Source organism: Haliotis asinina, chromosome 14 (genome assembly GCF_037392515.1).
Source record: "Haliotis asinina isolate JCU_RB_2024 chromosome 14, JCU_Hal_asi_v2, whole genome shotgun sequence".
In the NCBI taxonomy this organism is placed as follows: Eukaryota; Metazoa; Mollusca; class Gastropoda; order Lepetellida; family Haliotidae; genus Haliotis; species Haliotis asinina.
The window spans coordinates 9862579-9878694 of NC_090293.1; the positions used below are offsets into that span (position 1 = coordinate 9862579).

Here is a 16116-nt window from a genome sequence, read left to right on the forward strand (position 1 = left end):
TTAAATTTATCGTCACATCGGCAATATTACAGCCATATCATGACAAGAATTAATTTTATACATATTAGCTCAGGGTAAACTGTAAAAAGACGATATAACATAGCTGAGAACGGAGTTAAATAACAATCACACGTCGGTGAAGACATGAAAACAAAAATAGGAAACTAAACAAAAGATTTGCATAATTCTTGTTGTTTGTTTGATGCTTGTTTAGTTCTTATTTATTGTTGATGTTTTCGATGTGCATCGTGTATAAACACTAATTTCATCTAAATTTCAAAACATTATAAAAAGTGTGCAAATAATCGTATCAATCAATAACAGACTATATGGCCACATTCCTCTCATCACGGGATAATCCCAGTGCATGGAGACACGAAAAATGTCCGGTAACAATTATCTGAGAGAAGACATGCACTCTACCATCTATCGCAAGCAAACCAGTCTAAACTGAAGAAACTGGAGAGTTGCCTCCCGCGAAACTCTCCTCTCAATGAGATCACATTCCGCACTGGTTACTTCCGCTGTCAATGTAAACAAGCTGAACACAATCCTGTCGCGATATATTGAGTGTTTATTTACGGTCGATTACGCGTTCTCGGCTGCATTTGCTCTGACAAAATGGGTGAGAAACAGTACCACCTCAAATTTGATGGCACCAAAGCACAAGCTGTCGATGCCTACCTCGAGTACAAAAGGTAAAAGATGCGTTATGTTATATCACATTTGCGTCTCGCTCTCACTCTCACTATGTCGAAGTGGAGCGTACAATGTCCACCAGTGTATGGCTATGACCTCTGTCATCTCAGTACAAAAAGGCCATTTCACCTTACGTTTGCTTCGTATTTGTAGTCTTCAACACAGACTTTATGATCAGAAAGGGCACTCATACAGTGTTCATGGTGGTGTCTCAAAGTAACCGGACATTAGGTCCTGTAAGTTTCAGATTTAACATATCTTATCACTTGCATTGAAATTATTAACATTATATGATAACAAACATAAGATTTCTAAACAGCAAACAAGTGTCACATGCAACAAATAACAACTTCACACAAAGTCATTGTGAAATATTCAGTCAGACACTGGGACTGGCGGGTTGGTGATTTCTATCTAACCAACTGTCGAATCTGCCAGATTTGTCAGAGTGTCAGGCGCTATTCGTGAACACTGCTCATAGTGTGTAGATATCCTGTAATCCCGAGGTACAGTCGGGGTGGGGGATAGGTGGTTGTGATAATTGTTATGCAGTTACATGTACAATGTGAACCCCCGCCCCCAAAAGTGAATGTACAAAGTAAGTGACCATCACCACCCACCCCACAACACCCCACCCCAACCCACTCCACCCGCACCCTCACTCACACATCTGCCATAAATTATGAACGGTACCTAGTTAACATAAATTTGAAACAAATCTCAAACCGAAGACATAGTATGTCCTCTTCATCAACAGCGACAATAACAACAATGATAGCGGTTTTAATAACGATAACTGATCTACCAGGTCACCATTTCTCATTGCACAGTGTTACCCTGATCGTAATTAGCTATTTTACAGACATGGAAAGTCGTGAATAGGGCAGTAACAATACGAGTGGTGGCCGGTAACGTTGTCGCTGTGAAATCCATGTATGCTTTCACGACAATAATTCATTTATTAGGAAAATCGTGGATTCGGAAATTGCCAGCGGCAGTGCTAGTTTAAAAAGTTTCGTTGTATACTTGTGCAAATACAGTGTTATTGGTGTGATACATTTATGTTGATCGATTGGATCGGATTTGACAGATATCGAACATCTTGGAAGGCTGAAGCCCGTAATATATGCATGCTGTTTTACAACAGGTCAGGGGTCACGTGCCAATGTTTGTTAGATCCGCTATGTTAAACAAGGCGCACCCGTCAAATGTACGGTTAGAATAGAGTTCGGTGTGTGTGTGTAAGTTGAATATATAGCTGGTCAGACAGGGCGATTGAGATTTTTTCACTACAGACATTTCTGATAATATGAGTTCATGAATGAATGTTATTTGTTAATTTCTGAAAATATTAGGAACTATTGTAATCTAAATCAGAGGGCATAAAAATCTGAAAAGACTCTGACCCGCGGCATTATGTGCGCGACATTTTCTTTCAGCATAAAACCTTTTCGGCTAAGAAACATTAAATCTGCATTATCCAATAGATTTGGCGCCTCTTCATGGATACACCAGGCGGTATGTCCATAAGAGAGGCTTATGCACGCATACATGTACTCCAAATAGCAAACTGTGGAGGTGGCAATACTTAAGAATGTTTAATAAACGACCCTTCACTCACTCACTGCAGTGTATGCATTGTGTACATGTTACTAGACAGGCAAGACCGGTGCAGATCCGGGTTATCTTCAGTAGCCCATGCTTGTCGTAACAGGCGACTAACGGAATCGGATAATCAGGATTGCTGACTTGGCTGACATATGTCATTGTATCCCAGCAGCGTGGATCGACAGCCACCATACAGCTGGAATATTGCTGATTGCATCGTCAAACTACACTCACTCACTCACTCATTCACTCACTGAAAATCTTATCCTAATCAAGTCACGTCTGAACTAATTTTGACCGACCATTAAATTGACACAACAAGAAATCGACAGGTCACTTTACCTGAAAGCTTGCGACAGTTTCCCTAGTAACTAGAAACTTGCAGGTATTTATTTACACGTAAACAACACCACATAGTGAACCTTGCGATTGGGAAAGAATCTATTCTGTCACCACTTCCAGGATTGTTGGGGATGACGATGGCGGCGTCATGTTCACCCCCGACGAGTACGAGGACTACAAGAAAAGGGTCATACCTATGGTGAGTCGTCATCATCATCAGTAGCAGTATATTTTAGTATATTTGTAGTGCATATTTTTCTAATTTTAATGACGTTAGTTATTAAGGACGCAAATCTACTTTGGAGGTAGGGGTTTTTTTCCAGCTTCAATGTTGGTTTATGTACTGCAATCTATTAATCTATTTGTGTATACAATTATCAATTATCATCATTATTATCATTAAGAAAACTATAAATGCGTGTCAGTGCATTATGAAGAACAAATGTTCTTAAATACACGTAACTGTACCCAAACTAACTTGATGTAATAGTTTGACCTAATATTCCTCAACTTTCAGCGAATGAAAAACCGCCTGTTCACGAGCTGGTCGTCGCCGACTGGCATGGACTGTAAAATGATAGGTCCAGAAACCCTTTGCTTTTGTAAACACAGGTACGTGAACAGCACAAACACCCAGATCGGAGTCCAGCCAAAGAAAGCGTTATTTATCGAAGCGCCTGTAAAATATATTGCTTAAATGATCTTTATAAGCCCGTCTTGGTAAGACCGAACATCACACCAGTGTATGTTTACGTGCTTATATTTCATGTTTGTTTCACACAAAAATAGAGAAGGAAGCATATTGAATTGGTGATTATAGGAACAGGTTTCACTACTGCAGCATCATTGTAAAGATATGCTCGCTTAAATGGTTTTAATAAGGCGTCCCATTTATCAAGTTTCGACTCAGTCGGGGTGTTTACTGCGGTAAATACGGTCACTGTGTTTGTTTCTCCTCGGTGTAGGTATAAGCAGCACCAGACCGACTTCGAGGATATCCCCACAGAACGCCCCATCCTCCTCCCATGCCGGGCCAAGGGGTGCAAGTGCATTTCCTACCATTACGTCCCCCTCAACGGCGGCCAGCCTGTACGCTGCACGTGTAAACACACGGCAGATGACCACTCTGAGAAGAGGCCGTTCGTGTGCAAAAAAGGTCTGTATGCCCTGTTAGAATCGGTATTTACGTTAATTGAGATGTGATATGGGTCTGATATGGCTGAAATATTGCCGATGTGACGATAAATCTTAACTCACTCACTCACTGATAGGGGTCTACATTGTACAGCTGTTTATGGTGTATAGCGGATACACACAATTTCTCCAAGTTGTATCCGTTAGAGCGCCAGCTGTTAGGTACTCCTACTTGTGTCATTTCAAACGGCGTTACAAGATGGAACTTGTACATGTTGTTACCCCGACTGGCACTTAGCAAATAAGGCCGTGAAGATCCGGGGATCGAAATGATCTTCAGTAACCCATGCTTTTCGTAAGAGGCGACTCACGGGCAGTCATATGGCTGGATTATTGCTGACTGCTGCGTAAAACTAAACTCACTCACTCTGAAAGGAATAAAACCGGCACTTATTGGTTCGGAGTCAGTTAATACTATTGGCTAACACTATGAAACCAACGGTATTCCAGACCAGTACAGGTGCTCTGGAGTACTTGCAGCTTTAGGGGTACTGCAAGCACTAACCGCGTTTATGAATATAATTAAGGAAAATTCTTAGCATACGTAGAACGTCCTCAAACATATGAATATATAAGCAGACAGAGACTGTCTATGAATACCTTTTCCGATACACAATTCCATACCCCAGACAAACTACTGTTATACAAGAAGTGCTATCCCAAATCATCTGTGACCAATTGTGCTGAATCTGAATTGTTAGAAACAGACAAGTTGCCTTTTTCATTTTACCATAAGATCACATCACTGTCTACTGACAGATACAGTAAGAATTATTTGCTTGTCCATCTTACGTTGGCGTCAGTCTGATAACAAACCATTCATATGTAAATGTACATCATAACATACAGGATGCGATGGTGTATGTCCCTAGGGATCTAGATGGGGAGAGCTTATCTAAGTTGAATAGCTTGTGCCCAATCCGTTTCTTTATTGAATAAAATATGTTTCCGTCGAATCAATCAATCAGAGATATAGGTTATTACGTTTAAGAACAATAACTTAAACTATAACTGTAATGACTATTAATGTAGGTGGCTGTACAAAGTGCACAGGCTTCAAGAGTCCCTTCACCTGTGGCTGTGGTTCGGCCGTCCATCAACACATCATGATCGTTGAGACAGCAAGTGAGAGGGAGGGGAGAGGTCACCCTGTAGGTCAGGCCACGCCCTACGCCGCCATGGGTGGGTTGACTGGTTTCTCCTCACTGGCGGAGGGGTACATGAGGCTGGACCCAAGTGGACAAGGTAACGTGACAAGTATCTGTGACCTTCTGACTAAGACATCTACATGAAGGATTGTTTATTTTACGGTTTGAAATACATGTATAGTCTGGTTCATAATTATTGAGAATTTTTCTTCTTACTTTGAGCTATCCTAACACCTCAACTGATTCACTGATACTTAAAACTAAGTAATGGTATAAGGGAGGTAACTCATCTTGGCCTACTGAGTATAGTACAATTAGAGTTACCTCCCCTGAATTTGTAGCAGACGTCATTTTCCTCAGCACTGTCAACAATGTCTGCTGAAGATAAAAGAAGGTTGATTTTTGAGTTGTGTAATCAAGAAATTGATGATGTAAATACATTGGCAGAGAGAACAGGAACTCCTCTTTCTACTGTGTATAGGATTAGGAAGAATTTTAAAGAGGGAAAGGATTTGGGGCATCAGAAAGGAGCAGGGAGACCCAGAAAATTGGACTTCTCAGATCGCGTCCGGCTGGGAATTTTAGCGTCTAAAAAGCAAAGGGCAAGCATCTCCAACATCAGGTATGAAATGATAGAAAGGGGATCAACAGTTGTATCAAAATCTACATTTAGAAGAAATTTGATTGATCTTGGATGGGAGAAAAAGACTGGAATTCTTTCTCCTCTCATGAAACAAGAACATAAAGACAGGCGTGTTGAGTGGTGTTTGGCACATGAAAACTTTGACTGGGAAAATGTGATTTTTACTGATGAAAGCTCAATATGGGTATATCCCAATTATGTGAAAATATGGACAAAGTCTGCGTCAGCACCGTTGTATCGACGACCTAAATACAGCCCAAAGGTTCATGTATGGGGAGGGATATCCTTATCAGGAACGACCCCGCTGTGTGTGTTTGAGGGAAATCTGACAAGTCAACGCTACACTAACATATTAGATAATTTTCTGCTTCCAAGTGCACATGTGTTTTATGGAAATGACTGGATTTTGCAGCAAGATAATGATCCTAAACACACCGCAAAACATGCCAAGCAGTGGTTTCAGGAGAAAAATGTGACTGCATTACCATTTCCTGCATATAGTCCTGACTTAAATCCCATTGAGAACATTTGGGGGATGATGAAGGAATGTGTGAATCAAAAGGGGTTGACAAAAATTGAAGACATGAAGAGAGAAGTGGTCCGATACTGGGACAGCATAACTCACGAGACACTAACCTCTCTTATAGGAAGTATGCCTACCCGTCTTAGACTGTACCGTGAAGCTCAAGGAGACTTGATAAAATATTAAATTGTTACCTACACAACATGAAAAGGTCAGTTCACTTTCACAATACATTCAATTTTATCTGATTTGTTCTCGTTTAATAATATGAAATGCTTTAGCTATTCTCAATAATTTTGAACCATACTGTATGTCTTCACAAAGCGACACACGGCCTGACCGAGGAAACGGGCTGTTTGAACAGGAGTGTTACTTTCTTAAAGTAGCATGTCAATTGCTGTACATTGGTAACAAATCATTTCCTGTTCTGGCATATGGGGAGATGGGCTATGTGTCTGTCAGCCAGTATGCTGAGTTAGGGTATTTGCCAGTCACTGTTTCAAGGCATGATTTTGTTCTTTTTATCAAAGCGGCATTTCAATTTTCGTGAAGGCCAGTTTTCTCAGCGATTATTTTTCTTTCCTTGACCTCGCTGGGAATAGTCGCAAGAATTACTTACACACTCGCTCAAATTTTCCTTGGTAAACCTGACAACTGTACACAGAAAAGAATCACATACACGTAATAGCCGTTTGATACATTTCCTTTGATGGCTGATAGATGATGTTATACCTTCAATCTTGCTGATAGGTGCCCCCAGCCAGGAGTTCCTTGACCAGGAAATCACCTCCAACGACAACCCGTTCTTGAGGGCCAACGTCCATTCTATCAAAGCTCATCAGATGGCCAAGAAGACTTCAGGTAAACAGTAGAACCAACATGTGAGGAATGGTCACTATTAGCGTGTTTATGGAAAACGATATAGACCAAAGTGCAGTGTAGCCACGGGAAAAGAAGGTCAGTTACATCCTTTCGATAGTTTTACAACTTTATTGTTGGAGTTGCAAGAGATATTAACATGCAGAGGTGGGATAGCGCCTTTTAAAGATGAAGATATCTCCTTTTCTGCTGTTCCGTATCACCTCCTTTTCAACTCATTAACCGATTCTATGACACCAGGTATCAAGGGTGCGGACGACGAGGTGTTCGACGACATCACAGAGAGGGTGTCCGCCATGCGACGCCCAGGAGAGGATGACATGGATTACTTCGAGAGGCGGTACCAGGAGAGGGTATGTCAGTGGAGTGTTAAAGTCAAGACTTGTGTTGCACGCATGTACAAACGCTGATGGGAACATGGGAGGCCCGTCAGTTCCAAACGTATGATCGTGAGTTCGAATCCCTTAGGAGTTTTTTTATTGTTTCTAGGTCTGTCAACACTAAAGTCCGGGTGTTCCCAGCAGATTTGTAAATGTCTAGACTTACATATGTTTCACTTCGGACTGGCCACAATACTCAGTCTTCCTCCACATGCCACATTTCCTCTAGTAAGCTTTCTGGGGTAAAGCACCTCACTAACAATTATATATATGGTAATTACTAAGACAGAAGCGCGGGTCGGGGGGTCTAGTGAAAACATTAGCGCCGAAGCGCTTGTAGAGGAAATACGGTACCCTTAGGAATGTTAAAAGTGTATGTCCACGTAAATGTCATGTTTAATCCAGTGCTGAGTGATTTTTCTCTTCCCTCCAAGTTTGGTGTCTCTCAGCTTGATACACAATTAAGAAGTTTTCTGGTATCAAACATTCAGTATTCCGATACGTACGTAATGTTAATGAACCAGCTGACAACCTCAATGTCACAATGTTCCAGCTTTGTCAGGGTCATACCATATTTATTTCAAGAGTGGTCAACGTTTAAGACAACCACCAGGTCAGATTTTCCTTCCTAGCTGACGCATTACGGTTTACCTATGAAATACTGATGAAAACTCATTTACACAATTATTTACACCTCTCGCAAATGTTACTTGTCGCAAAGTGAATCACAGATAAATCTTTAATTGGATTGTATTTTTTTAGCTGAAGGCAGAGAAGGCGGCCAAACGGAAAGAGATCGGCCCAAACTTGAGACAGGGTCAAAGGAAGGCTATTACACCAAAGCCCAAGACACCAGCAGGTCGGAGTGGAACCCCAGGCAAATAGACGAGACTAAGCTGACACTGATTGCTTCACAAGTGCTATTGCGTAAACCTTAGAGCTTTCACTAATCTGTGCGCTGATGTGTGACCTGATCAGATTGTATTTGTCTCTGAACCATGGTTGTTGTAGTCAAAGATATGATACAAAAGGTCTTTGAACAACAAAGGTGTTTTTAGTTCAAGAGTAGATAGCAGACGTGTGTTGACAATGAAGACGCGTGTTCTTGAAGTGAAGAAATTCTGACTGCAAAGGACACGGGTGGTATAATGTATTCAATTTGGGTTATTTTTGCTGTGTGTATGGTGTAAAATGAACCCCATAACTCCACTGCTTGACAGAACAGTATTGTGCTAAGCCAGTCTCAGCGCCAAGTAACTGATCAATGCATTTATTTAATTTGTGAATACTATAATTGATTCATTATAATGATTATAATATGGTTTTAGTTGTTAGATAGAACAGTCAAAAAGATATTCATTTTTATAAATGACATTAGAAACAAATATAACTAGGACACCGTTTGTCTAGTTAGCCAAAGAAGCACCGGAAGGGACTTGGAATCCTTGTTTGGCTGTCCTTTCCTTACCTGGTCTGTCAGTACCATGAAGTTCTGATGGAGTTCTCCAAAGTGATGCCTACAGACGAGATTACCTGGAGATGTCACTGTCATAAAATCTGACGCACAATGGTACAACTGAAAAACTCGAATACTTAATGTGTGCCCTCAGGAGACACTTTTAAAGCAGTGCACAACAGAAAGGAAATGAACATATACTGGACAAAATTAGTTAGGGATATTGGTATTTTTATGACTGATAATTTATAAGTGTGTCACTGAATAAATACATCATTATTCATACTTTCAAAATTTACAAATATCCCTAACTACTTTTTGTCAAGTATATTACATTGTGACCACGAAACATCTTAAAAATTAGAATAGGGTAATTTCCAGACTAACTTCAGTCGATAGAAACCGTAAACTGTGTAATGGTATATTATATCATAGATGTGTGAATTTTTAATGTATACTGCTGGCCTACTCTATTAATTTATATAATTTCAGGGTCCCTACTATTCTATACATTCAAATTTTTAGATGTTTGCAATTATGTCTCCATACATTATCAACACATTATTTGTTTCCCATGCGATTCACCAACAAAACGCTAGAGTTACGTTACGCCAGAAAGCGTCACATCCACTTCAGGTTAAATATCACATCAAAGGTTACGACTTCGATCGACAAGATACATGAAATGTCTTCACTCGTAATGAAGTCCAGTTACCTGACTAGCCAGTTTCGGAAACATTAAATGTCGAAATCATACACAAGGATTATCCAACGTGACGTCACACTGTCTCGTATGACGTCTTCCATTTATCCCTCTGCGTCTTGGTTCCCGGATCCTCGCTGTTGTCGCTGCACATACCCGTCCCATCCTGTCGGAGGAACCAACAGGAACCAGTCTTACCCCACTATAACTGTTGTTTTGCAGTTGAGGCTCTATGTCGACCACTTTGACGTACGACATGTCTGATTTTGTGACATAAACACATTTCACGTGGAAATATTGTTATTCGTTGCATTATGGGCGGTAGAATGGCCTCGTGGTTAAAGCGCTACCTCGTCACGCCGAAGACCCGAGTTCGATTCGCAATGTGTGAAACCCGTTTCTGGTGACCCAGGCGGCAACTTTGCTGGAATATTGCTAAAGCCAAACCAAACTCACTCACTCACTCAGTAGAGAGTACGGGATTTACCACCTGTTTTTGTTCGTGTACAACCCTCGACTTTCTGTCTCGTGGAGTATCCCCCATACCCAGCTATTAACACGCACCTCATTCTTCGTCAACTTTAATCAAAACATTCCTTGAAGAGCGGCAGCAAGGACCAATAGTCTCTCAATGTGTGTTAGTTATGTAGTTATGGATTTCTTGATGTTAATGTGTGTTTTTGTCCACATGATACGTGTTGAACAGTTTAAAAGTTGTTTGTTCATATTTGTTTCAATCAAATCTTTATGTCCTTGTTCAGTAAATGTTATGGCAATAATTTCACTATTTACCCCCCGAGAGCCCAGATATTTCTGATGCTTATACTGAACATCAAAAGAAACGTAAGTTTCAAAAACAGAAATCTCATGCATGAAGTAATGTTTATGTTTATGTCTTCAATTTTAAAACTGGACAAAAAGCAGTTGCGTTTCTTTTGTTGTTCGGAATATTTGCACTATGAAGTGATAGGTCAAAGCAATGCTCGCACGAACTGAGCAAGTCATGATTTTACATATGATCCGTCCGCGAAGAAACATATATATTACTTTTTATATAGATGCATGAGTTTATTTTAATAAAGTATATTTTAGTTCACGACATATTTTTCAACTTGTTTATGGTATGTATACTTCATGATGACTGAAGTCTGGCAAACTACGGCAACGTATAAGGATACACAATCATTAACATGATATTTCAAAACATATTGACATTCTTGGCATTGGGAACCAATGCGGTAAACACTCCTTGGGCGGCTCACGCCGAAAACCAAGGCTCGATTCACTTCGTGGGTTATAATCAGTGAAGCCCATTCCTGGTGTCCCCCGATGTGATATTGCTGGAATGTTGCGAAAAGCGGCGTAAAACCATACTCACTCATTCTTTGGGCGGCGCGGTGGCAATGTTGTTCAAGGGTTCATTCTTGGGTTCAAGCGGTCATGTTCAGTTCTCAGTGTGAATCCAGTATGCGAGACCCTATCTTGAGGTGTTGAACACCTACCGTATCTACCGTATCATAATGTCTTCAGTGTGACAAGACCGTGGGATCGTGGGCGTTGAAACTATTCATTTAACTTTAACAAGATTATTTGATTTTTTTTTTTTTTCCTTTCTTTATAAATCAACATCAACATACATACGTGTTCCTTGCGTAGAAATATATAAACTCACTCACGTTAGACTCGTGACGATACAGGTTAAAACTGATCATCAGTGGCCGATCCATAGTGGCGACTAACGGGATGAGGTAGGCTCCCCGACCCGGTTGACACATGTCATCGTGCTCCAGTTGCCTAGATCGATGTTGATCACTGGATTGTCTTGTCCAGACTCGATTTGTTTCGGTCGCAATGTAGCGAGAATATTGCTGAGTGCGAGCTTAAACAAAGAGCACCTATAACCCAATTCACGCACACGTATTCCCCTCATACTTAAGACATAACAAGTACTCCTCTCTTTGACACAGTTACCAAGACCATTCTAACACATGTTCTCGTGATATGAACATAGTTTCAAAAGCTTGGTGTAAATCTGTCATCACCTGTCTAATATTGTTATCAACCACATCAAAATACAGAATGGCGACGTCTAGTGTAATCACTCACCATTTCTTCGATGCTGTTGGGGCAATTAAATAAATCCAGCGACACAGAAGATATTAACCATGAGAATCAGAGCATGAACATAAGGTAGGGAATCGATAGAGATTTTACTAACTGGTCCGTACTTGTACAGTAGTACCGTCTACGGGTCCCGGAGTTGTTTATTACCCATGTGGTCAACGTGTGGGTAGTTGCATACTAATCTCCCGCTTACCTGTGTCGTAACGACTTGACCAGAGATTCTAACGATTTGATTGGATAACCGATGACCTCTCAATTACTTGACCTTGTGACTGAACTTGTTTCCATACATAACAAACACGTGAATTCAATCATTCTACAACTTATGTGCATTGATTGTGAGTCGAACTGGCACATTATATCTGTCGAAAAACATAAACGCAACATTTCTACCAGTGATGTTAGATGAGTGAGGCAACTGCAAACCCAGAAAAGGGGTGCTACGCAACTCCATGCTAAGTCATCGCTGCACTAGAGTGTGGGTAGGACACTCGTTATAATTCGTATGTAATGAGAAGTAGGATTCTCTAGGTGTCACCACAATCCTTCGAGTGGTTGGTATTGCCGGTATTCCGCAAAACGCCCTTTAAATGGTACGTATTACAATAAAACGATTACGGTGTTTTAGACGAGAAAATATAATTTATGGTTTTCAGTTAATATCTGAAGACTTTCCACCAACTGAGAATTTAACAGCATACTTCGCTTACTACAAAAATACATATAAAGGGAGACAACTCTTTCAAACCTGACGACACAACCAAGTGAAGTAGAAGACACAACCAAGTGAAGATATATAAGAAGGCATTAGTTTACAAGAGAAATGCTTCATTCAAATCACGAAAAAACTACTCAGATGGACTCATATTTAGGTGAAATGCATCTTTCACAGAAGAATCATTGTTCCTATTTTCGGCCATGCTGAAACAAAACAATAACAGTGATTTAGATGTCCGAAAGAAAGGTTGAAATAAATGTCTGCTTTTAAACAAAGATAAACCATTTAAAATCGCCATTTTTTAACTATTTTAAAACAAGAAACAACTGTTGTGTATACAATTGTAAAAGAATTACTCATATGGTTTCATTTTTTAAACATTTTCTGCTGATTTGCATTAGTAAAAACAAGTAAACCGCGTCTTTGATATTCTGAAAAGGCGTTTAGGAACGTCTAAAATTATCTTGCTTGCATCTTTCTATTTCCTGTTTACACATTGGGAGGCAATATCAGTCGCCAAAACGTAGCAATATTCAAACAGTACTTACCTCCATTTCACATGTAGAATGATTCTATAGTTTATAAAGAGAGAGTAGCATGCATGATATGATGCACAGATACAAGAAATATGCCACGATTAACAGCTGAAGAGAGAGAAAGATGCAGATGGGATCGACATGTTGCCAACGCCTTCGGATGCCACTGTATCGCGATTATGTATAAGACTTATACAATGCTACAGATAGACTGGGATCACCATAGACAGACCAAGAAGTGGGCGTCCACGCATCACAACGCCAGTTTAAGATAAGTTCCTCACACATTGGATAACGTTCCTTTTGGCGTTTATATTTAGTGTACATTGACGGCTTGAGTGAAAATCGAAACATCATATTCTTTTAGGGATTCCAAACGACGCCTTTCATTTAAACACACAAATTGTTTAAGAAAACAACCAACACATCCTCCAGTCAGATGATGTGTCAGCGTAAAAATGGTTTTCAGCAATTCCTGCTTGCCACAAAAAGCGACTATGCTTGTCGTAAGAGAGGTGATCGGGGGCTCAGGACCGCTGCTTCGTTGACGCATGTCTTCGTAGATCGATGCTTATGCTGTTGATCACTGTGATGTCTGGTCCAGACTCGATTATTTATAGACCGCCGCCAAATAGCTGGAATATTGTTGAGTGTGGCGTAAAACTAAACTCACTGACCCACCCAAAACCTCTCATCACTATCCCGCCAACCAATCAACCAGTCACCAGATGTAGATCTAAACCAGCACGTTTTCACAGTTCTAGAAATTTCTTCTGCATCTAACGCCGCAGGACCATATGCGTGTTATTTCTAAACACTTAGAAACAATAATCACACCAACCGACCAGTTAATATCGTAATAGTTAGTACTTCCTTATCATTTCTTATTTATCAGTTTATTTAAACATTTCCAAACCATAATATTTACACATACCCAAACAATCACACATCAATCAACCAGCAGATATCGACATATAGTCTATGTCAACACACTTCGCCATGTAGTCAGGTCACCACCTGCATCAACATAACTATCCCACACCTAATCATGAGGCTTCGTTATCTCAATGAAGCAATCTCACTCTCAATGGATAACCCCTCTGATATTACGTCCACAAATATGACACATAGCAGAAGCGGTTAATTAGATTCTCATGTCTTCTCGCCGAAGGTGTCAGAAAGAAACACGCCCTTTTAACTGTTACGCAGAATGGCGCGGTGCGTTTCTGTGCAAATACGGGTAAGATCGTGATGTTTGCTGTCTGTCGATTTCTTTTTCTCTCTTCGCGTTGTTTCTTCATTTATAAGTGTTTCAAGTAGGCTGGAATGCTGGGGGCAGCTAGTATAATGCGTCTTGATAATGTGTCGGTGAAACATTCCCCTGATTCCTCATTCAACGAGTGGTCTGTGCGGGCTTGACTCAAGGGGTTGCAGTAATTCTGCACACTATCTGTCTGAGTGGTGTCGTAGCGCAGTAGTGTAAAAACTTTTTTAAGTTGATTCAGTTTTTTGTTTCTTTTTACCGACCAAACTGCAAACATCGGGTTGGTGTAATCACGTAGGGCAATAACAGCGAGATTATTCGATAGCCATGGCCATTTGGCCAAGTGAGTAAGTGAGGTATTATGCCACTTTCAGCAATATTCCAGCAACATCTCTGTAAGGGACACCAGAAATGGAATTCTCTCACTGCACCCATATAGGGAATCGAACACGGGTCCTCCACGTTACAGGCAAACACATTAACCACTAGGCCACTCAACCGCCAAACATAGCCAATTGTGGAATACTTAACATCATAATGGGTTTCTAGCGTGCCCCTTCATGAATTTGGTGAAATATCTGTAAAAGCAGAAAATACACTCACTCAGCTGGCGTTCCTGATTATGAGTTCCAATCAAAACACAATCTGATGTATATCACGTTTGTGTCGCCATGTTCCTGCAATTCTTCTCCATTCGTTTTATTGAAAACAGCGATCATTTTCAATTTGTTTCAGCTTGAGATGTATTTTAGATTCACGGAAATACATGTCGATGAATAATACCACTGAAAGTGAGTGTTCTAGTGGAGTTTAATGCCAGTTCGTACCAAGCCGTGAGCGTTACATAAACTTGGGCATTCCTTTCAACATTCCTGTGTAACATGTGATTCCCCTCATGGATACAGCGTAGGAAGTCCATATCTGGTGTCCCCCGTCGTGATATTGCTCGACTATTGATAAAAGCGGCGTAAAACCAAATTCACTCACTCACATCGCTGTGTACATGAACTAATCACAACGCCAAACCCTATGTCACCGAGCCGATGTGCTGCTGACAAGACTAGCCTACTTGATGAGCTTAAAGTCTGACATGTTCCATCATGGTTTGCACTTCATCAAAGTCGTCTGTATTCTTTAGACGATTTTTCGATTAACGTGCAAACGTCAGTTTAAGAATGACATTAAATGCTCCATTCCTGAATTTTATTGCTTTCAAAATCCACACAAGAGTGTTCAAACCAAACATTTACATTTTATGTCACATCAAACGCACACAGCTCAGGAAAACCTTCGGTTTATGGTCTCCCGTGCGGACATTTATGTCATTAAAATCTCATTCAGCCTTCCTATACTAAACAGACTACAGAACAGAATAATCGTAGAGTTAAAGCGTCAGGAATCACACCAAAGTCCTGGGTTTGATTCCCAATATGGGTATACCATTGTAATGTCCTCCTCCGTATTATTACATAGCATTGCTATTATAAGCTTTACATATGGTTCGTTAGCAGACTTGGTCGGTAGGCTAGTCAAGTGGTAAAAGCGCCCGCTCCTCACGCCGAAGACCCGGGTACGATTCCCCATACAAGGCAGCGTATCACTATGTTCCTCCGTTGTACAGAGCTGCAGATAATATTTGGGGTCACTGAGTTATGTAATCGCGTTTGTTCAACTCCCTTTGGGTATCTTAATTTTCCTTAAATAACCAAATAAATTGTTCTCACCTCACATATCTCAGTTTGGTAATTTGCCATTTTCGAAAAATTTAAAAATTAGAATAAAGTTTAAATGTTAGTGCTGCTATTTATATCTGATCTGTAATGTGAAAAACGATAAGAAGGACTGCAAGTTGTCAAGTGCATGTCCTGAAATAAAACATCTTAAGATACCTCAGTTATT

At 40.4% G+C, this 16116-nt stretch overlaps 1 protein-coding gene across 1 annotated transcript; it reads left to right on the forward strand.

Moving 5' to 3' along the window:
• The first annotated feature begins 510 nt into the window (after nucleotides 1-510).
• On the forward strand, nucleotides 511-10674 carry LOC137262015 (protein FAM221A-like). The gene is made up of 8 exons (XM_067799813.1): nucleotides 511-698; nucleotides 2770-2848; nucleotides 3167-3261; nucleotides 3615-3805; nucleotides 4876-5088; nucleotides 6908-7018; nucleotides 7277-7389; nucleotides 8179-10674. Exons 1-8 carry the CDS (start codon nucleotides 622-624, stop codon nucleotides 8299-8301), a joined length of 1002 nt encoding a protein of 333 aa, XP_067655914.1. The 5' UTR covers nucleotides 511-621; the 3' UTR covers nucleotides 8302-10674.
• Nucleotides 10675-16116: the final 5442 nt, after the last annotated feature.